The sequence below is a fragment of the Silurus aristotelis genome (genome assembly GCF_946808225.1).
Source record: "Silurus aristotelis genome assembly, chromosome: 25".
NCBI lineage: Eukaryota > Metazoa > Chordata > Actinopteri > Siluriformes > Siluridae > Silurus > Silurus aristotelis.
Genome location: NC_139598.1, coordinates 13,761,880 through 13,784,995, shown reverse-complemented (window position 1 = coordinate 13,784,995; position 23,116 = coordinate 13,761,880). Strand labels below are relative to the sequence as shown.

General features: G+C 36.2%; 1 protein-coding gene across 25 annotated transcripts in view; it reads right to left on the bottom strand.

Annotated features, from left to right (window-relative positions):
• The window catches only part of rims2a (regulating synaptic membrane exocytosis 2a), a 183,131-nt gene that overhangs the window by 117,569 nt on the left and 42,446 nt on the right, over window positions 1–23,116 (bottom strand). For 14 of the 25 annotated variants that reach the window (XM_083529809.1, XM_083529815.1, XM_083529821.1 and 11 more), the window contains exon 1: window positions 14,588–15,179. The exons of 9 other annotated variants lie outside the window; for them this stretch is intronic. In XM_083529809.1, the coding sequence (XP_083385935.1) occupies window positions 14,588–14,709 (122 nt within the window). In that variant the 5' untranslated portion in view covers window positions 14,710–15,179. Of the gene's footprint in view, window positions 1–14,587; window positions 15,243–23,116 lie in introns of those variants that run through there. 2 more of the 25 variants (XM_083529816.1, XM_083529824.1) reach the window with 2 other exon arrangements.

Genomic DNA, 23,116 nt, shown 5'->3' with positions numbered 1-23,116 from the left:
AAAGTAGAATTACTTTGAATTCATGTTGGTGTGATATTGAAATTATTATATTAAAATAATATCTAATCTTGGGGAAATGGTGCAACAGTCCAAATCAACCCAACATCTGGAATTTACCAAAGAGCCCTAATAGCAGTATCAGTCAGCTATTAAATTCATATACTACATAAAACTAGACACTAAAATACACTTGCGCTCTGAATAAATGAGTGTTATTTCCACTTTAAAATTACTAATAAAAATGCTAAAAGATGTAAAACAGCAGATTGCTAATTGTCGTTGAAAATAGCTGCCATAATTTCACAGCAGTTCAGTTATTGAAAAATAATAAACCCATATACCAATCAGATTTGAAAACAAATTTGTAGTATAAAAAGAAATTTAAAAAACAACTCATTTCTTTTTTATATCAATAGTAAAGACATTAAACGCTATGCAGTTTATTCATGTCATAACACACAGGCATTTGGGCCAATCTACTCATAAATCCCTCTCTCACACTCACACACTCACACACACACACACACACACACACACACACACACACACACACACACACACACACACACACACACACACACTCACTGGCAGTTACAGTGTATACATATTCAAACATTTTTTTTTTCACACCTGAGCAAAACTGATAAATACAGGGTACACAAAGTGTCTCTTCCCAAATGATATATCGTCAAGATGTGCACCAAATTAGCTATACAAAAAAAGCCACTCTGGCATGTGGGAAATACAGAATAAGAACCTTCACCAGGACAGAACATTCCTATTCCTGTCATTAGTGCACTTCGCCAGCCCTCTTCTCACTCTCAATCTTTTTAGGGAATCACTCATGCTGACTGAACATGAAAGAATGCAGATGTCCTATCTGAGAAGAAGCAGAACTTCTCCTTTTCACTCTTTTACTGTGCATTGCTCTGTATGCCAGGTTATAGGGCTCTCTTTTAATATACATGGCCATATTTGGTATTTGGGGCAGATTGCCATTCTCTGGGTTGGCCATTGTGATATTTTCTCCCCAGACCTTGACCAAAAAAAATATAAAAGTCACTTGCAATGGTATTGTGCTTACATGCAAGTTATATGTGCCTTTAAGGTGATTATATGGCATTTATAAATAAAACATATATGCTTTTGCTCTGAAATGTTTGTAAAAACTGCACATTTGGTCATTGAATGAGCCATTCAGACTGGTTTTAGTCTGATTTATGATTCTTTTGCCATCGAGTGTCACATGAACAATGATGGATGGAGCTCACAAGCCTCCAAAGCGCCATCGCTACGACAGTGATTATCCGCCATCTTGACCAAGTGCCTTCTCACACCAACGAGTATCCGTCAAGCATAAATTAGTTAGCACATTCAGTGTGGCTGTGGGATTCTCAAAAAAGACAAGAAACTACAAATTGGGATTGATTTTAGTATGATCTTTATACCATGATCTTTAGTAAAATCTTAAGATATTTAGATCAAGTTTTGACTGCGGTATGGTGGTCAATATTTATGAATATCCAAATAAAAAGACACATTCCTATTAGTATTTAATATTTAAATCTGAAACAAATTTAATTTCGTTAGTAATTTGCTGCAAAAAAAAAAAAAGATAGCACATGATAAATCATAGCTACTTTGATTTCTACAATAATGCAAAGGTGTCTAATACCATTCTTGGTAACAGAAGCTCAGAAAAACAATGTTTCTAGTGAACGGCTATTAAACGTCGCTTTTCAAATGTAAACACCTGTAAATAGGAAACTAAATTTTATGATTACATTTTCCCCATACAAAATAGTTACCTATTTACTCCAAAACTCAATTATAAAAGCCTCATGTTCTGGAAAAATATATAAATAAAAGTCACCCAGAATATCCTTTTAATGAAATGAGTTGTCAATTTACTGTTAAATCCTGTAATATGCATGAGCTTTAATTTAATAAATTCTAACAGTCAATAAACTTGGCAATAACAAATCTCTTAGATGTTTTCCCCATTTTGTACTTCTTCAACACAGATATGTTGCATTGGGAGAAAAATGTCTAATTGGTCATAAAGTTGTGCTTGAAACTGGATTTGTTGTTTATACAGTATATTATATAGTTAGTGTGTATACCATGTGCAGAGTACAGTAAATCATTAAGTAGATTCCCAATCATGATTTCTCCCATTATTTCCTATTTTTGTCTCTACAACCAAATACAAAGGAATTCCTAATGCCAAATCATTTCTGATATCTTTTGCCATTTGCAACTTATATGATAGATTATATTTGATTATTACAGTGCTTACTTCCTTTATGCCCTCAACAACATACTGTACTTATTATTTATTAAAATGTGGTATTGGAACTCATATTTAAGTTGATATCCAAAATCGTTTAAATATCTTGATATAAATCTTGGCAAAATCACTCAAACTTACATTAGTCACTTCGTGAACCATTTCAGAAAAGCTCAGATGGAAAACTGCCATTTGTTCTGGAACTCCTTCAGCACAGTTGATGCTCAGAAAGCCCTGAGTGTGTCACTCATTTTCCCTCTGAAGGAAAAGAAAGCAGCTCCAATTGCCTAGGAGTACTGAATGAAATTACGCTAAAACAATCTGGAGAATTCGTCTTATCAACACTGAAAGTGGTAAGAAGCTCGAAAAAAAAAATCCCTCAAGGGCTTGAGCCTGATTAGTTACTTCTCACATTTCTGTCAGAACATTACACCTCTTTTCTCCTTGCATCCACATTTGTCTTCATTTTCTTGCTGATCTTTGCTCCAATTCTTTCCATCTCAGGTTCCTGCCCCAGATATACAACTGGCTTGGAAAAGAAAAGAAAAGCTAAAACAAACGCTGTACTCATCCCCTGGCTTTGTGAAGATGAACGCTATGTTCTGGCTTTGGCACCAGCCTGTTCCTCAGAGACCAAAGCTGAGCTCTTAATTCTGCCTGCCTGCCCTCACAGCTCCTTCCACACACACTCCACAGACACACTGCTCGCACTCTAAGCTCTCCTAGATACATAGGCCACCAATGCAGGCCAGTGTTAGACACATTGTAGAAATAATAGCAGAAATATCTGTCTTACTATATACGATAAATTGAGAACGTTCCTAATTAAGGTTTTATTATCCAATTGCACGAAAGGTGTTGCTTGATTTTCTACAACAGCAATATCTAGAAAAAAGCAGGACATTTTCTTTATGGAGATTTTTAAGAAAGTATCTCAAGCCTCAATTGCTTCGTTACAGTTTTCTACCACGGGAAAGTCTAAACAACTGATAAGTTTGTACTGGTTTCTTGGTCATATGATTCAAATTGGAAAACTGCTGTGATGTAAGTGGAATAAAACACTTTGTAGGCCTGGATAATTATATAACAGTAAACACTGTCATGTTTTATTTCTTACATACTTTAACTGTAGAGATTATTTTATATTTTACATGCAATGCATTTAATTCTGTTTCATTCCTTAATGATGTACCAACAATCTTAAGTTCTCACAGTCATCTCATATTTCTTTTAAATCACAACTCAACACCCTTGTGTCTTCCTTTGCTATCTGTCCTCCTTAGATGGACGGGATTACCTGTCCTCCTCACTATTGATTAAACAGCGTTGCCATGGTGGCACAGCGACGAGAGTAAGTCCAGTGTGGAAGGGGATATTCCAGAACTAAGAGACTACAATTCTGATTTATTTGTTCTGCTCCCATCTTCCATTTTCTCTGTCCCTATTTTCTACTCTCTGGAGTAAAGGAAATATATATAAAGGGTTGAATGTCTTTATTTAAAATAAAGAGTCTGAACCCTATTTTCTCCTCTTTATATACATATAAAGGGCTGTGGAAATGATTGGCGATTCATTTTAATGGCACTAATTTACTATAAAATATAAAAAATATATATAATAATAAATCCAACAAAAAAATTTTTTTTTATCACTATACATTTGTTTTATTGAGGCGCCAAGTCTTAAATCAAGCACCAAAATCCTCGGTGGTGCACACATCTGGTGTCCTGATAATTTACGCAATTTAAAAACACCATAATTACTTCTAAAAATTTACAATAATATTTTGTCTTCATGCTCTAAGTTGAGTTTGGGTTCACTAATAATAAGCATACATTTTTATAAAGCATCTTTATTTGTCCATGCGCATGTTGGTTAGAGTGAAAAAACTTGAAAAGTATTCATTTAAGGTACATTTAGAACAGATCAATTTTAATTTGCAGTTAACTCATGACAATCATGCAATTAATTGTGTAGATATATATATAATTTTTTTTTTTTTTTTTTTTTTAGCCCTAATATTAATTCCAGTACTGTCCAAATCACCTAAAACTTGTTTTTTTAATTTGTTTCTAAATATAATCTCTACTCTGATTAAACGTTATTTCACTTTTCAGTTCTCAATACTGGTTACAGGAATTTAACGCCCTTTATAATCACCCGTATGAGTCTACAGCCTCGGCTAGTAAGAAATCAGCCCTAACCTTGCTTTTTATACCACTCTGTGTGAATCCAAAATAATCCATTTAAAGCATGTTTTTACAACAGTAGCAATAATATTCTAATATGGATGTCACCTTTTTTTGTGTCATTTAGACCAAATGCCCCTGCATAAAATACCTTTCTGTTACTATTGAGTTTTAATCCCAACGTCACCCTTGACTCTCTGTAATCTGTTAAAGTGAAGGTGTCTGGAATTTAAAAAGCTCTTTAAGAAGCTCCTAAATTACTACTAATGAATGATTCTTATTATGTCACTTGACATAACTGATACTCTCCAAAATCCTGGCATTTGAACTCACAACAACCACTTAAAACCAGAACTTCTCTGATGCATTCTTTGAGTTTCATCCCCTTTCCTTTGCTGGTTCCTTGATTAGGAGCAACTGGATAGTAAGCAATGCATAATGCATGGTTCAGGAGAGAGGTAGTTGACTGCATAAGACTGAGGGGAAGAGCAACACTTGACAGAGATCAGAGATCTGGCTTTAGTAAAGAGGCACAATCCCGGCTTGAAACAAGCTCACAGAGGCTGAGCATTAATCCTCACATTCTGTTCACTGCTTGACTAGACCAGCACTTCTCATTTTATAGCAGTACAATTTATATGAAATTATTTATAACAATTTTTAAGCAATGACTGTGTAGAAATTCTTGTACTATTAAATTGGTTTAATTTAATAGTAACAAAAAGGTCAATTTCATAATATATGCTTTTCGGAGACTGAAAACAAAGAAGGTTATTATTATAGTAAATATGGACTGTGTGGAATTGGAACATTTCATTCACACACGGAAAACGATTCAGCCTACGCAAACCCAACAATTAGAATTCATTTGAAATTTAGTTAAAAAGAAAATGAGTTTGGGAGTTTAATTTCAAATATTTAACATATTAATCTCATGCTGTTACATGTTGTTTTTTAAGTGTCATTATCTTCCTTTAATTACAGACATTTTATTTAACTAAGCATATCAAGATTTCTGTAATTCTGTATTCAGTTGATGGAAAGGCTGGAAAGAGTTTTCTCACATATGGGTTTTTTCAAGATATTATTAAAAAAATGCTTTTTCGTTTCAGCCCCTAAACAAAAGCTTTAAATAATAATCCTGAACTAAAAGTCTACGAGGATGTAAAAGAAAGTAATTATTATGGAAAGGTTTTTCATTAGAGCAGTAAAGCAATCTGATAATAAGATCATTAAACATGGTTCGCATACTGACCGAGATATTGTGCATTCAAGTGATCTATTGAACCTGGTTGTAAGTGAAACAGGCACGTTTTGTGAAAAGGAGCTAAAATAATCAAAGATTGTGTATGGTTTAGAAAGAAAGAAAGGAAGAAAGAAAGAAAGAAAGAAAGAAAGGAAGAAAGAAAGAAAGAAAGAAAGAAAGAAAGAAAGAAAGAAAGAAAGAAGAAGAGAAGAAAGAAAGAAAGAAAGAAAGAAAGGAAGGAAGGAAGGAAAGAAAGAAAGAAAGAAAGGAAAGAAAGAAAGAAAGAAAGAAAGAAAGAAAGAAAGAAAGAAAGAACAAAAGAAAGAAAGAAAGAAAGAAAGAAAGAAAGAAAGAAAGAAAGAAAGAAAGAAAGAAAGAAAGAAAGAAAGAAAGAAAGAAAGAAAGAAAGAAAGGAAGAAAGAACGGAAGGAAGGAAGGAAGGAAGGAAGGAAGGAAGGAAGGAAGGAAGGAAAGAACAAAAGAACAAAAGAAAAAAGAAAGAAAGAAAGAAAGAAAGAAAGAAAGAAAGAAAGAAAGAAAGAAAGAAAGAAAGAAAGAAGAGAAGAAAGAAAGAAAGGAAAGAAGGAAGGAAGGAAAGAAGGGAAAGAAAGAAAGGAAGGAAGGAAGGAAGGAAAGAAGGAAGGAAGGAAGGAAAGAAAGAAAGGAAGGAAAGAAGAAGAAAGAAAGAAAGAAAGAAAGAAAGAAAGAAAGAAAGAAAGAAAGAAAGAAAGAAAGAAAGAAAGAAAGAAAGAAAGAAGGAAAGAAGGAAGGAAGGAAGGAAAGAAGGAAGGAAGGAAGGAAGGAAGGAAGGAAGGAAGGAAGGAAGGAAAGAAAGAAAGAAAGAAAGAAAGAAAGAAAGAAAGAAAGAAAGAAAGAAAGAAAGAAAGAAAGAAAGAGAACTTAACAACATTTTCTAGACAAAATGAATGCTAATGCAGTATTGTTTATACTTAATAGTATGCAGAGTGTTTCAGTGAGTGTTAAAGAACACTGCATTAATCAGTTAGGTGTTAACTTTGCTTTATCTGTTGTGGAAGCTCCATGGTGACGTAGTTGCACAAGTGCCACATCCTATATTTTTATGTTTAGTTAAAAAGAATCGCAGGGTTGCAGAGCAGTTTGCAAAAACGCAAGTATTGCTAATCAGTTAAATATTAACACCAATGTAAATGCTGCAGAATGAACATTATTCACACCTGACCCGATTACCTTAACTGGCTCATGTGTAATTAAATCTGTATAATGTTTCGGTAACTCCACGGGTGATATTTTCAGAAATGATTTCTACCACAACATAATAGAAATGTGAAATAACAGTCTCTGCGTTTGCTTTATTACTGGGTTTTCTACTCAACACTAAGGACACAGACTTTCTTGTGGAAAACACAAGAACAATGGAATAAATGAGGATTAGGGTGAACAACGTTCTCCAGTCTCTAGAACACCTACAATCTTTATAAATCTGTCTGTATACTGTGTAAAAATCTTGTCAAAGTAGCTTGGATGTTTATAAGCTCTAGTTCAGACCTGACTGCATGTATGCAGAGTCCTGGGCTGACTTCACTTTTACAGGTGCCGTGATTTAAATTCCATCCAGATCGACCAAATCACTAGTTCTCCATCCTCCTGTTAGATGATTACAAGCCAAATTACTCCTTTCCTTAACTTCATAATCTGATATCCACGATCATTACTATTCCAGATTTCTATTCATGTCTGTGATTTTCTATTAGATATCTCTTTGCATTAAAAATAAATTGTTTTTGACTGCTTCTACCTACTGTATTTAGTATTCTGAAGTGCATATTAGTGTCACACCAACACATAAAACTTTATCTAATTCGCAAATCCCAAAAATAGATTGTTTAAAATAGACAAAAAAAATAGGTGTTCTAGGCATTTAAACCTTAATCATATCACCTCAACTACTGTAGTAATTTCTACTGTACTGTAGTAACACTATATTTATTAGGGAAGACAGGGTTTATGAACTAATAGGTTGATGAAAAAGGAACCGTTTCAATGCCAGTTACAGGTACAAAGCATTTTTATATAAACACATACAGTATGCATGTCAGGCGAAAGAACATGCCGGAAACCGAAGTGAAATCCACAAGGCTTTTTAATGAGAGATAACAGGGAAAAGCACGAACGGGAAACCGTAATGAAACCCCAGGTTAGCTAAACCAGGTGAGAGCTGAGATCAGACAGATGCAAAACAATAACACATAGCGTCACGTAGCCAACAGTAAACTATGCTGTGTAGCTTGGGTAGTCCGACAGTGTTCTGTTGCCTAAGCTGTAGAACGGACAATGAGATGGTGGAGGAACGGGGGTTATATAGCATGGGAACTGATGAGGGCCAGGTGTAGCTGATTAGTAAGTGGGAGAGTGGCTTGGAGTGATAGGTGAAGGTGTAGCTGGTGGATCCCTGACAGTGCACAACATCACCACCTTTAAGTTTTCTAAGATGAATGACTAGATGTAATATTGCCAGTGACCATATATAGTAACTACATGCAAAGGGACCATATAAGATGCAAATATCTATAATTTCCTATAAATTTAAATATATATATACACTGTCTGGATGTGAGATTCCTTTTTTAAAAAGAAAAGGAGAAAACAATAATTACTGGAAAAAGAAATGAAATTAATCATATTATATTAATTCTCTTTTAATTAATTAATTTGTAATTAATTCTCTTTTAATTTCTCTTTTGCATGTACCTCAACCACAAGTTTACCTCAGAGACATGAAGGTCCCCAGCCTTATCTCCTGACAGACCTGACGGAGCTCATAGCAATTTCACTATGACATGTAACCAAAAACTTATTCAAATGTGTAAAAAAAAGCCCACTTTGCTAGCAAGTTAGCAAACAAACTAGCTTCTTCTGAAAGAGTGACCATTTTTGCAGTCATGCTTGAGAAAGTCAGGTTTAAAGGCTTAATAAAACATTTATTTGCAGTTTTGGTGAAATATACTGTATAAACCATCACCCTACTGAACTCTACGCTACACCACTAGAAAAATGATGTCTCATTTACACCTTACTGATTTTACTGCCAGCAACCATCATGCAGTTCTCTCGCACTCTGTACATTCTTTATTATCTCTAAATAATTATAACTGTAAATTTGCAGCATATCCTGATTTATCTTATAGATCTTTATACGATCTGTATATTTCATATTGTACATATATATATATATATATATATTTATTAATTTTTTTTTATTTTTTTTATTTATATAATATATATTTTCTTACTGTACTGGATTAGCAGTGTCTGCACATTTTCGCTGCTGATATCCTTAATATTTATTTGCTGTACATATATATATATGTATATATATATATATATATATATATATATATATATATATATATATATATAAAGCTCAAAAACCACTGACTGACTCACTCACTCATCACGAAATCTCAAAACCACCCCACAAATTGCAATGAAATTTGGAACATACCTTCCTCTTGGGTCTTAGGTGCTCACTAAGAAAGGGTTTTGAAAAATTCGCCCTGGATCACGGCTAACTCGCGAAAAACGCGATTTCTCACGCATTGTAAACTCTTCGAAATAACATTACGGATCCTAATGAAACTTACTACATTGTTTCTTATTACATGTTAGATGCACGATAAAAATTATTTTTAAAGTAGTTTGCCCTGTATCCGTACTACAAAGGGGTAGTACGTTATTTGTTGATGTTACGTTCTGATCTCTGATCATCCAGTCCTGCTCAGTGCTTACTGCTTATTGCCATATTGCTTAGCGTTCTGCCTTCCGTAGCGAAGCACGGGTACTTTCAGCTAGTATTTACATATTTATCTGCACTTGTCAATTTGCAAAATGCTGCTATATGCACTCCTGTACTGTACATGACAAACTGCATTTTGTTGCTGTGTACCTTTTCTGTGCAATGACAATAAAGCTCGATCTATCGATTTAAAATCAAAACTATTTATTTAGCTAAAATTAGTTTAAACACCACCATATGATGCTTTTTCATATACTTTTTTTTTTTCTCCGCTAGCCAAAAATGCTTCTGTGTCGTACCAGGCAAACAAAATGACATCCCATTCTGTCTGCTTTATTCAGAACAGCCAACACTTGATGGATCATTGAACTCGTTCTCGACGTCTCTTAACAAAAATGAGTTTTTTACAGAAGTTCGAGGAGGCGCTCACAAGCACGGTTGCAAAGACAAAAGCGAAACATCAGCGAAGAGCAATCTGTCTTTTGCTCACAAAACAGGGGACACATTATAAATCTGAGTCCCTGGAGGGAACACGCATCTCCCGCTTCAGACAAAGCATAGCACTCAGCGCACATGACTCATACCCTGTGGTTATTCCAGTGTGGTTTTGCATTGAAAGCCTTCGAACTGTATTCAGGGCCGAAGATCTGGGAAGAAATGGAAACGGTGGGCACGGCAAGGTTTGTGGCTTTTAAATGCATGCGCAAATGGAAGTGGACATCTTTGTGCAACTTCTGCTTGTACCTTCTGGGCGTCTTACTGGCACACACCCAAAATCAAACCACGGCAAACAACAACCTTCTTAACCCTAACCTTCTTATAATACAATGAACTTGATCATGTGGCATTTAAAAAAGGTTATTTTCAATAGAAGGTGCAAAGTGCTATGGTTAAAAAATGGTAAAAAATTGGACATTACAAATGAGTGTTCATTTCTTGCACGCAAAGGTCTCCGTAAGCGCGGAGGAGGTAATCAAGCATGCAGAGAAAATGCCGCAAATGAGTGCAATTCTGTTCGACGGGCATTGAGCACCGAGTCTCCTTTTCATCCATTGGTGCAATCCTTGGCACTTTGAGCTTGTTCTTATTGAGTGTTCTCTCTATAACTTGACATCCTACATATAAACCCAACATGAAGAGGCCCAATCTTACGAGACAGCAACCAGCATTAACAGAACTGAATAAAATGTTCCATGATGTATTATATTGCATACATACTTTTAGTACTGACTTGAAGCTATAAAAAATAGGCTGTACTTCTACTTTGTCTAAGAGAAAAAATTAGATGCATACCAAATAATCTCTGTATTATATCTGGAATATAAGTATCTACTAGATCTCCCAAAGTTTTGTCCCACCCAAAAATACAGTGTATACAGCACTTTTGCCAGCATGCGGTACATCCAGGACTAAATACATAATTTAGGTTACAAATAATGTAAAAAATTTAATATAATTTAAATTACATTAAAACAAGTGGGCCAGCGTGCATCTGCAAGACAAGAATCTGCAAATATTTTAGCTTACATAGACACCTTCACATGATATAAAATCGAAATCAAAAGAGACTGTCGAATCCAACGTGCTGTATATCATGGCAATGGATGGAAATGGCAGGAAATGAGGAGAACTATGTCACAAAATACTTGTGATCTGTCAGGCACAGCAGCACACACAGTCATTCACACATTCATGTTGCAGCAGAGCTATGGAAAGCCAAACAGTCTAAACACGCCCTAAAAAAGTGCAGAAACGGTCGTTTTTTTACATAATTACACGGGTACAAATACATATAATAGAGACCATTTATATTCTGAAAAACAGGTACAGAACCATGCAAACAACATACAATTCATATGCATGAACGACAACAACAAATGAATTTTTTTTTCGCACTATCACATAACGTATATGTAATGAGTTTACAGGTAACATGACAAATAATGATCACGTGTTAGATACATCTTTGATGTTTTTTTTAAACGGAATCTGAGGTACCAGCAGAGGACACAGAGGTCTTTTTTTTCCACTGAACTGATGTATCATTGCTGATAAAATATTGAGACTTTCTTTAAAAAATAGTCAAATTCCTGACGTTAGGAAAATTTGCCTATTTGTGGCAAACATTGTGGAAGATGTTCAAATTTTCCAATAATGTTCAATTTCTCAATGTTCTTCATTTTACATTACAGCTTTAGGGCTAGCATTAAAAATATGTAACGCCAGTTTATTGCCACAAATCTCTGTCAATTTTATCCAGTTTCCTTTTTACAATGGACACACATTTCAAAAATGTCTTGTGAATTATAAGAATAGATTAAATGCTTACATTTTGTTAGAAACCCAGATTCAATGCCACTATAAGTAGCGGGTTTGAATCCCACAAAAATTGTTCAAACCTGATTTGAGGACATTTGTTCAAACCTTTCCAGCAAAATGAAAATCATGGAGCATTTGTACTAGGTGTCAACTGCAAAAAAAAATTGGTTGGGTTTTCTGGGAATATTATTTGATCATGAAAAGTGTGCAAAGTGCAATGATGTGCATAAAGAAGGCCATGATCAATATTAGAGGACTCTATTTATTTTTATTTATTCCCCATCTATGCATACAGATTGTCTTCGTCAAAACAAACCAGAAATGGCTTTAAAAACGGAACATAATAGATAGAAAAGACATTAAAATATAAGCTTTTTCGCCCATTTTATCAGACTTATGAATACTTAATTGCCAAACAATCTCGATGACTATGCCAGTGACAACATTGTCATTTGTGTTTTTCAAATTCTCTTTCTGCTATAGTGTTTTTTATTACCACTCAATAGTTTGAATAAAGTATTTACCTATATTTATTCTAATACTGTATTATAATAATAAAAAAAACCTAATGTACCCATGTTAAAATCAATCATTCATTAATAGTTTTGGGGTCACTAGTATGAATCTGACTAGAAGCGTTTTAAAACCATGATAAAATTTAAATCAGATTTGTCCATCTGCTGTCTAGAAGTCCCACTCCCAACATCCATGCTACATACTGTCAAAGATGGCTTAGCCCAAAATGCTATTGGCTTAAAAAGAAAAATTTAAAAACAAAAAAATAATGCAAAGTATTTTCTTTTTCAAGGAGACTTTAAAAACTTTTCCAGGCTCTCCTGAGTTCTTGCATTACAGAAGTATCTATCAGTCAGAAAGCCTCTACATAAAAAGTATAATAAGTACATAATGTATAAATAATCATAAATGAGCTCTGATCACACTGCTTAACAATATATAGGAAATATGATGTTATGTGCTGGATTGATGCATCGCTCTACATCAGTGGTCCCTAACCTTTTTTGTGCCACAAACAAGTTTCAAGCAAGATAATTTTTCTATTGATCTGGAGGTTGGGGAATGCGGTTGATGTCATCGGAATAACAAAACACAATAACTGCATATTCTATTACTATTATACATATTACATAAATACATTTTTCATTTTTTGATGGGGGCCAGATTGACTACCAGTATTATTGTGTAGATTTTATTATGATTTTAAATGTATTTATTATGCCTTCTAATGCTAAATAAGTTTATTATTTTTTTGTGCACCAGACATACAAATAACTGTTATTTTAAGAGATATATAGCCTATTAAAAGAGCATTATTACTATGATAATGACATTTTTTCATAATCTTTGCTATTGAAATAAAAAATATGGTTGGTGGGTGAATCGAACAGATATTATATATATATATATATATATATATATATATATATATATATATATATATATATATATATATATATATATATATATATATTTCTTAAAATGGATATTGGATAAAAAGCATACCATAAACAAAGTACTGAACTTTATTACAAAAAAATTACTAAATCATACTAAAAAAAGTGCTAAAAATAATATTCATAAATTATCAATAATAAATAGAATATAAAGCTCTACAGTGCACTGACTCAAATGTAAAAACAAACAGTACGTGGTGTCAGTGATTCGCCTCTAGAGGCCGCTCTTGTAATGACAGCAAACCAAACCCGAAAAAACTATCGCCATTGATTTTTGCATATAGCTGACAGTTCCAGCAATCAACTATCGGTGCTTCAATCTCTATTAATAACCATGTGTAATTTTTGTTTGAAAGCCAACTATTATTATCAAAAAGAAATATAATATATGTAAAATATATTTTTAAAATTAAAATATGTTTCTGGCATTGTTCAGAGAGTCTTTCCAAATGTGGGGGCCGTATTGGGCCCACGGGCTGTACTTTGGGCTTTCAATACATTTATAATAAAAAGTAAGTCAATTAGCCATAATGCAGAATCAGCATCCCCTTAATCTATCAATGCATTAAAAAAATCTATGACTAACCCTCGGCACAGGCGGAAGTGATCATACCATGAACAGTCCATGAAAGTCGAAACAATTAACATAAAATAACAAGTTAAAAGTTGTTCATTATTTCTGTGCAGCCAGGTGCCAAATGATCCACACTAGCTCTCCAAGGCCCAATAGTTGAGGATCCCTGCTCTACATTTTTTACCATTGTCATGTGTCAATTATCAATTATACTGTCATTTTCAATTCAACAAACACCCGCTACCATTGGTTGTACACTCCTGTGTAGTTTAGTGCCAATAAGTGCAATTCGAATGCATGTATAATACATAAAAAAAATATTCCAGCAAAACAAGATTTTTTTTTTTTTTTAAGTCGGGTTCAATCAGTATGTGCAGTCGGTGTTCTTTTGGGGGTCTTCTGATTTGAACTACGCAATTAGATTTTGAGTACTTTCTGATCCTGCTGGCCTTCCAGATGGATCAGCGAGCTAAATGTAACATGCGGCTTGCTTATTGTAGGCACCAGAGGGGAAATCGGGTTTTCTGCCGCACCGTTTCGTCAGAAAGCCAAATGCATTTGAACTGCATTAACAAGGTCCGGCATCTCCCGATCGATACACACACACACACACACACACACACACACACACACACACTCGCTCTCTCTCTCTCTCTCTCTCTCTCTCGGTGCACTGGCAAAGCAAAACTGCATAGGAAATGTTTTCTATCCGGATCGCTCACCCGATGTTCCCGAGCGCGTGCTCCAGCAGCTCCGTTTGTAAGATGTTCTGGGGCGGCGTGAAAGCCCCGTTAAAATGGGACAGAACCGAGCTGCAAAACTGACGCAGCGTCTCAAACTGCATCCTCCTATATCCTGTATCTCTCTCTCTCTCTCTCTCTCTCTCTCTCTCTCTCTCTCTCTATCTCTCTTGTGCACACGTTTTTTCGTTCTTTCTTGCTTCCTGTAACACACAATCCTCGCTCCACAAACCCCCGCACTATCTCCAAGGCAGCAGCAGCATCAACGCGGCGTCGCGCCTCGAGTCCCGTAAACCTCCTGAGCTCAGTGTCACGCGCTGAACGACGTCGTGCTCTTCGATCATCGTGCTCCGACCCAAACTAACTAATCAAGAAAAAAAAACCGGGATGTCCGTGAGGCATTTCCGAAGTGCATCAGCAGCTTTTCCCCCTCCAAAAAAACGGTATTTCATCCCACCCACCCCTTTTTTTGCTCCGTAGATCCCTGATACTCCTCCTATTCGAGCGCTCACGGAAACGCGCAGTGGGCGCCGGCTCTCGGCGCGTGCGCTCTCTCCGACTACAGCGCGCGCCCTAGGAGCGAGGGCCAGGAGCGCGGACATGCTGTACTTGTCTCCTCCCTTACCATCATCACCATCACCACAAACCGGCTTCTCATACGAACATGTTCTATAAATATGTCTATTGGTCCATCCATCTGTCCATTCTTAGAACCGTATGCCATCCATCAATTTATCCATCCATTCATCCAGCCAGCCAGCCAGCCATGCATTTTTTCCGTCTATCCATCCATCCAGCTATTCATGAATCTGTCCATCTATCCATGCATCTATCTGTCTGCCCTTCCATCCATCCGCCCATCCATTCATCCATCCATCCATAAATATGTCTATTGGTCCATCCATCTGTCCATTATTCCATCCGTTTGTCCATCCATCAATTTATCCATCCATCCATCCATCCATCCATCCATCCATCCATCCATCCATCCATCCAGCTACCCATTCATGAGTCTGTCCATCTATCCATGCATCTAACCATCTGTCCTTTCATCCATTCATGCATCTATCTATCCATCCATCCGTCCATCCATCCATCCATCCATAAATATGTCTATTGGTCTATCCATCTGTCCATTCTTCCATCTGTTTGTCCATCCATCAATTTATCCATCCATCCATCCATCCATCCATCCATCCATCCATCCATCCATCCATCCATTCAGCTACCCATACATTAATCTGTTTATCTATCCATGCATCTATCCATCTGTCCTTCCATCCATCCATGCATCTATCCATCCGTCTATCCATCCATCCATCTATAAATATGTCTATTGGTCTATCCATCTGTCCATTCGTCCATCTGTTTGTCCATCCATCAATTTATCCATCCATCCATCCATCCATCCAGCTACCCATTCATGAATCTATCCATCTATCCATGCATATATCCATCTGACCTTCCATCCATCCATGCATCTATCCATCCGTCCATCCATCCATCCATCCATCCATCCATCTATAAATATGTCTATTGGTCCATCCATCTGTCCGTTCTTCCATCTGTTTGTCCATTCATTAATTTATCCATCCAGCCAGCCAGCCAGCCATGCATTTTTCTGTCCATCCATCCATCCATCCATCCATCCATCCAGCGACCCATTCATTAAACTGTCCATCCATCCATGCATCTATACATCTGTCTGTACATCCATCAATTCTTCCATCCAGCTGGCCATTCATTGGTCCATCCATGGAAACCTATCCCAGGGAACTCTGGGCACAAGGCAGGGAATCTTTCAGGAGCACCCAAAAGAAACCACGAGAACAAGCAAATACAACTTAAAACTCCACACACGCAAGGTGGAGATACGATTTTAACCCCAAACCTCAGAGGTCTAAAACCAAAAGTCACCGTGTGCCTGCACTCAAAATACAATTATTAGAAAAGAATAACCAGACATGAAATTCATGTGCCTGTCAGACACTTCACAAGTCACGTGTGAAACCTTTAATGCATGAGTTTTCCTTCTATTGAGATATTTCCTGTCTTTTCGCTTCTCTCGCATCTCTGACAGCACTGTTTGCATCCAGCAATTAAGCAAGATAGCAAAGTCGAATGTTTGTGACAGGGTTTTTAGTTGCACAAACCCACAGAGAAGTACTAGGGAGAATAGCATAATGTGTATCATCCTCATTAGAACTGATTTTCACATGTTGTGTGTACTATCATGTGAAATGTTTTTTTAACTTATTGGTCATACATTTTATATTGTAAGATGTGTTAAAATATTAAAATAGAACCAAAACACATTTTAATAAAGCAGCATTCAAAACTAAAACAGCAATCACTACCTATAATTGTGGAAAAAAAAGGCTAATTCACATTTAGTTTAGGGGTATTATGGGTATTTCCATGGCAAGAAGTGTTTGTGAGGATTTTTGGATTTGGCAATGATTCAGTAATTTTTTCTGAAAGGCTCATTGGAAAACTGGAATAAAATTGAAATATGTTAGGAATAAATTATTGAAACATACAAAGAAATGCCATCAAAGCTTCAAATTGATTTTTCACAGGAAAAACTTTCAATGTTTTATTTCATTGAAAGATTTCAGTTCAATTCTTTCTCACAGTGCTCTTCCTCTCCAATCGATCATCAGAATGGGAATCAGCGTATCTGACAACAGGCGGGAAGGTGACCTATAATCTACAAGTGACCCCGTGCCAATCGGCTTCATCCTTCTGAAGGACCATGCCAAAGTTCTTTCAGAAATCCTGCAATCTCCTCCCCTACACCTTGTTACCAAATTTATAGGTGCTGAATTCCGCATAGGTTTTCTGCAAAGTGACTCGTCTTTGTGCACAAAGCGTGGACTAAAGGCGATTACATAGTATGGAATGCCAAAGAAGGACAAACCCATGACCCATATACAGCACTGCGCGAGTTAATGTAGGTCAGCCAAAAAAAAATTAAATATAGGAGCACAGGGGAAAAATGATGTCATGACATATAGAGAATACACTGAAAAAAGCCAGAGAGAAAAAAAACACAGATATTTTGCATGGTCTTTAGTGATATACAGTATTTATATATCAGAATCAGAGCTGTGTCTCACACTTTTCTGAAAGCTCAGATCAAGCTTGACAATGTTGTAATTATTGGCTGTTGTTCGTGGTTAGGACAGACAGGTAGAAATCTAATATTAGCCAAAGCCACTCCAGTGAGACAGGTGCGGTTTTTAGAACCTCTCCTACCATCGTGTACACATTTCTCCAGATGCAAGATCATTCAGCTACAAATAAAAAGCAGCCTGAGCGCTGTTTCAGCATTTCACACATGCCGCTTCCTGTCTTAGTCGATGCCTGTGTCACTCCTTTAGCGCCATTAACTGCATCACATGGGCTATTTCAGTACACAGGCCCAACTGTATATATATATATATATATATATATATATATATATATATATATATATATATATATATATATATATATATATATATATATAAATATATATATGTAGATACTTACATGTTGCATTACAAAAAAATGTCGGGTTTAAAATTTTTATTATCATATCCTCAGATTAAGATTACGAATCTGCAATGCTCAATTATTCTATAATTAATAGATTTTTCAATCTCAGACCTGCCACAGAGCTAGCGCTTTGCTTAAAACAACAAAAAAAGCTCAGTCTCTGTTTTTTTGTTTTTGTTTTGTTATTTGGATAAAAGCATCTGCTAAATGAATAATTGTGAATATTAATACCAGGCCTTGAAGAAAAAGGAGTCAGTATCCATATGCACGGTCGTCACATGAACGGTTGTTCTTGTGAAAAGGTCCGGCTTGTTGGGCGTCATGTTTTGTCTTGCGCTAATAAAAACAACAATGCATTTCACAGATGGTGGTAGGAGGTGCCGACGGGAAAGAAGTGTGAAACCTTGAAAGATTTCACAGCCGTAATTAATTCTGATTCCTAGCACAATTCTTGGTTCATCCAACCGTCCTCTCTTTCTCTCTCTCTCTCTCTCTCTTTTATTCTCTCTCTCTCTCACCCGTGTGGTCACTCGCTATGACACTTCAGAGACCAAGACAAATTAGGGCCCTCTGCACGTTATTTCTGGGCTTAAATTGGCTGTCAAGGCTCTTTCTAGTGGAGGAAATTGGGGGTTAATTTATACATTCTTTAAGATTAATGAATGTGCTTTTTCAGCTTTTAGGCAGGATTCAGAAGGGGGTGCGGTGTGTTAACTGAAATGGAGTCAGTCAAAACTGAGATCTGAGAATGTGTTTTGCTAACAAAGCCAATCTGAACAGTATCATTATTTATAAAGACCTAGAACAGATTCTTTCTCCAGCATTTAGTCTTGATCTTCACAATTATACAAAACAATGATCACTTTCTCAATCATAGTGAGGAACGAATCTGGCCAATACAGTGGTGTGAAAAAGTGTTACCTCTGAATGGCTGAAGAAAAACAAAGAAAAAGTGGCCTAGTCAAGAAGTGACCTAGTCAAAGTCCTGACCTGAAGCCTATTGAGATGCTGTGGCATGACCTTAAAAAGGCGGTTCATGCTCGAAAACCCTCCAATGTGGCTGAACTACAACAGTTCTGCATAGATGAGTGGAAAAACATTCCTCCACAGTGCTGTAACAGACTCAATGCAAGTTATCGCAAACGCTTAATTGCAGTTGTTGCTGCTAAGTGGGGCCCAACCAGTTATTAGGTTTAGAGGGCAAACACTTTTTCACACAGGGCCATGTAGTTTTGGGTTTTGTTTTCCCTCAATAGTAATAACCTTCATTTAAAAACTGCATGTAGTGTTTACTTTTGTTATCTTTTACAATAAAAAAAAAAAAATCAGGAAACACTTTTTCACACCACTGTATGTTAGGGCATATTTCAACAAATACTTTGCAGCACATTCTAAATAAACACACTTCCTCCTTTTTTTTTAAGAACACTCACCGTATACTCGCTCATTCATGCAATTGTCTGACAAGCCAAACGAGTAACAGCAAAGCAATACATCTTTAACTGACAATTTCAGTGAGCCTCAGCTTCAAACTCATGGCTGACGGCAGTAGAACATTTATGTGGTCTGCTGTTGCAACCTGAACTGGCTGACATTTTATGCATTCTGAGATTCTGTTCTGTTCTCCACAATTATAAAGAGTGTTTATTTGAGTTGGTATTTCAACTTCTTCTGAGCTCTCTTAACGATAAGGCATTTACACCCACAGAACTACCACTCGTTTTTTGTTTTTCACACCAATTTGTATAAACTCTTATGTAGGCCATTGTCAAAGTCACTAACACATATTTCACTTTTCCTCTATTCTGTTTGATGTGAACATTTTCTCTATCTGCATAATTTTATGATATGTGTTGCTGCTATATGATTGGCTGATTGGACAATTGTATGAATGAGCAGGTGTACAAGTGTTCCTACTACAGTGGTCGGTGTGTGTATTCTGAACATTGACATTTATTCTATTGGTAATGTTATAGAATTATATTTTGTAATGAGGTACAGTTGAGAGCAAAAGTTTGCGCCCCACATAAAAGACTTTTGGATTTATCCAAACAATTACAAAAATGTAAACTAAAATTGTAACATGGTAAAATTTGTAGAAACATTTTGGTTGGCAACAAACAAAGGATATATACAAAAGACTTAGATACACTATATAGACAAAAATTAATAGAGACTTTACAAAAAGATTTGTATGTGCTTTTTAACATCCCATTCCAAATTAAGTATCCATTTGCTCTTATTATAACTCTTGTGGAAAATGCTTGTGAAGATTATGCTTGTAAAGATTTGTGCTCATTCAGCCATAAGGGTATTAGTAAAGTCAGGTACTGATGTAGGGTGAGGAGGCCTGAGGTGAGGTAAGTGTTCAAATTTATCCCAAAGGTGTTCAATAGAGTTGAGGTCAGAGAGCTATATCAGACCACTCAAGATCTTCTACTCCAATCCATGTAAAGCATATTTCTATGGATCTGGCTTTGTGTACAGGGGCATTATCATGCTGGAACAGGTTCCGGACACCTTGTGAAAGAAAAATGTAATGCATCCAAAGACACATACATCCTATACAATTATGTGCCTCCAAACAGTTTTAGAAAGAACCACATATTGGTGGAAAAATCAGGTGTCCCAATACCTTTAAACATATTGTGTAATCATAAAGAGGCATAATCATAAAGGGGCATAGTGGGTGGGGCATAGAAACTATGAAAGATGGTAGTACACACATTTGTCACTGCTAATACAGTATAATTTTTTTGCAATTTGTGATGAAAGATTTAAGCACACAAACATGCGAAACTGATTCATACTAATTGCATTTCAATAATGCTAACTGGTCTCTATTACGTCAAAGAAATAACCTTTGTTTATTTCTAGCTAGCATAGGGAGATAATATTGTCTTGATTTTTGTCAAAAAATATGGAGCATCTTAAAGACAAACAGCATTTGATAGACTAAGCACAAATATAGCAATGGGAAAAGAGCTGTAAAGTCCACCAAGGGGGTGCACTAATGCATTCTGTTACATAATGCTGAAAACAGACACTGCTTCGGAAACCATACAATGTATGTTAGGCACGATTTAAACCTCTCACCTTCCTGAGAAGACTTTCAACAAGCACAGGCCAAAAGAAAGGAAGCATATGCATAATGGGAAGCGAGAGGTTTTTATGCAATAATCTTTGAAAACCCCTTGTAACCTGAAAGAACAGCAGATACTGTTCCAGGATGGCAGCATGTGAACTTCGTATATTTTTATCTAAACTGCACTCGCTGACTTGCATACTATCGATCCTCCTGAATTGTTCAGATACGTGCAGGTGGTGCCGAGCTACGTGGTGCTATTATCCTAGCTACGTGGTTCTATTCATCCAGGAATAGTGAAAGGGGACTTCATGCCTTTTGTCGTTGTTTTGGCAAACGCATTCTTAAAAAAAACATGTTACCTGGAAAGACCTCACACCCACTCGCTCGCTGACACACACAAACCTACGCCAAGTCCAGGTGAGATCACCTGGCACTTCCCTGTGGTGTGCTGAACCATGATTACCCACAATTCCCTGTGTCCCGCAGACATACGAGCACATGGGATCAGTGTGGCACGCAGCACGTGGTCTGGCTTCAAGGGTGCAGGCATCTGTTTGTATGGAGGAATATAGTCAAGGCCAGTGGAAATGAAACGTAAAAGGTACGTCAGAAATGAATTTTAAAAAAAAAAGAGAGAGAGAGAGAGAGAGAGAGAGAGAGAGAGAGAGAGAGAGAGAGAGATGTAAGAGTCTCTAAGAGGACAAACAGACCCTTATGGTTAATGGTGACAGTGGAGTTATGCAGTGCTCTGGATATTTTGAGTTTAAAGGAATAACTGTACTATAATTGCTCGCTCAATTATGCAATCAATCAATCATGTGGCAGCAGCACAATGCATAATTGGGATCTCAGTGACTTTGACCGTGGTGCAATTGTTGGTTGAAATTTTGTTACTGGCAAAATCTTCAAAATTCAAAACTTCTGTTATTTTGGTTTAAAGATCCCTTTCTGCAAAACATTGTAAGGATTCCTTCTTCTTTTTCTTCTTCTTCCTATTATTGTTATTATTTTATTTCACTAATGCTTACATCACTTCAGAACAGTATCCCTCTGCTCTTTCCATACCTCCATTACATATCGAGTGCGAGGTCTGTATCTGTCATTTCACGGGAAAATCTAATCATTTACTAAATGTTTCTTAGGTAGGCAGTATGTTGCAGCGTTTCCTGTTTATTTAAATATGTTAAGCTCTTAAGCCATTAAGCTGAAATGCTGTTTTGCTTTGGTGCAGGAAATGCATGATGCAAAAATCTTCACTGAATTATACAGAATAGTGCAAAAAAAAAAAACACATCAAAACCAAAGGCACACTGCCTACAACAGCGAAAGACAACACTGAAAAGTGAGCAGCTGGATTGAATAAATTTGTTTTTTGTTTTTTTTGGAACAAGCAATATAGACTCATAAAAGAAAATTAGAGTATAGATTAAAAAGAGGGTCAAAGACATGACACTTTCCAGAGTTTGTGGTGTTATTGAGTTTTTAGCACAGTTAAACACAAACGTGTACCAATTATCAAATCCAAAAACAAGCAATTATATGGCAAAACAATCAGTTTATAATAACATGAAGTATTTACAGTATACCGTATTACAACCATGGACACATAATACCAAAACCCCATTGTGTATATCACAGGCAATCGATTATAATTGCTGGCAGGTTATTTATGCCCAGAAATTTGATCGCTTCCGAATGATGTCCTTCTGCTCATATTAAAAACCTTTTCACCACTGTTCTCATACACTTCAATAAACTGAATGCAGAACACATGCTAGGATCTCTTTAGAGCTTTTGAATATTCAAGCCCACTGGAGGACAAAAAATAAGTTTGTCACAAACATGGCTTTCATGTCCTTTCTCAGCAAAATTGGGAGCTAAAT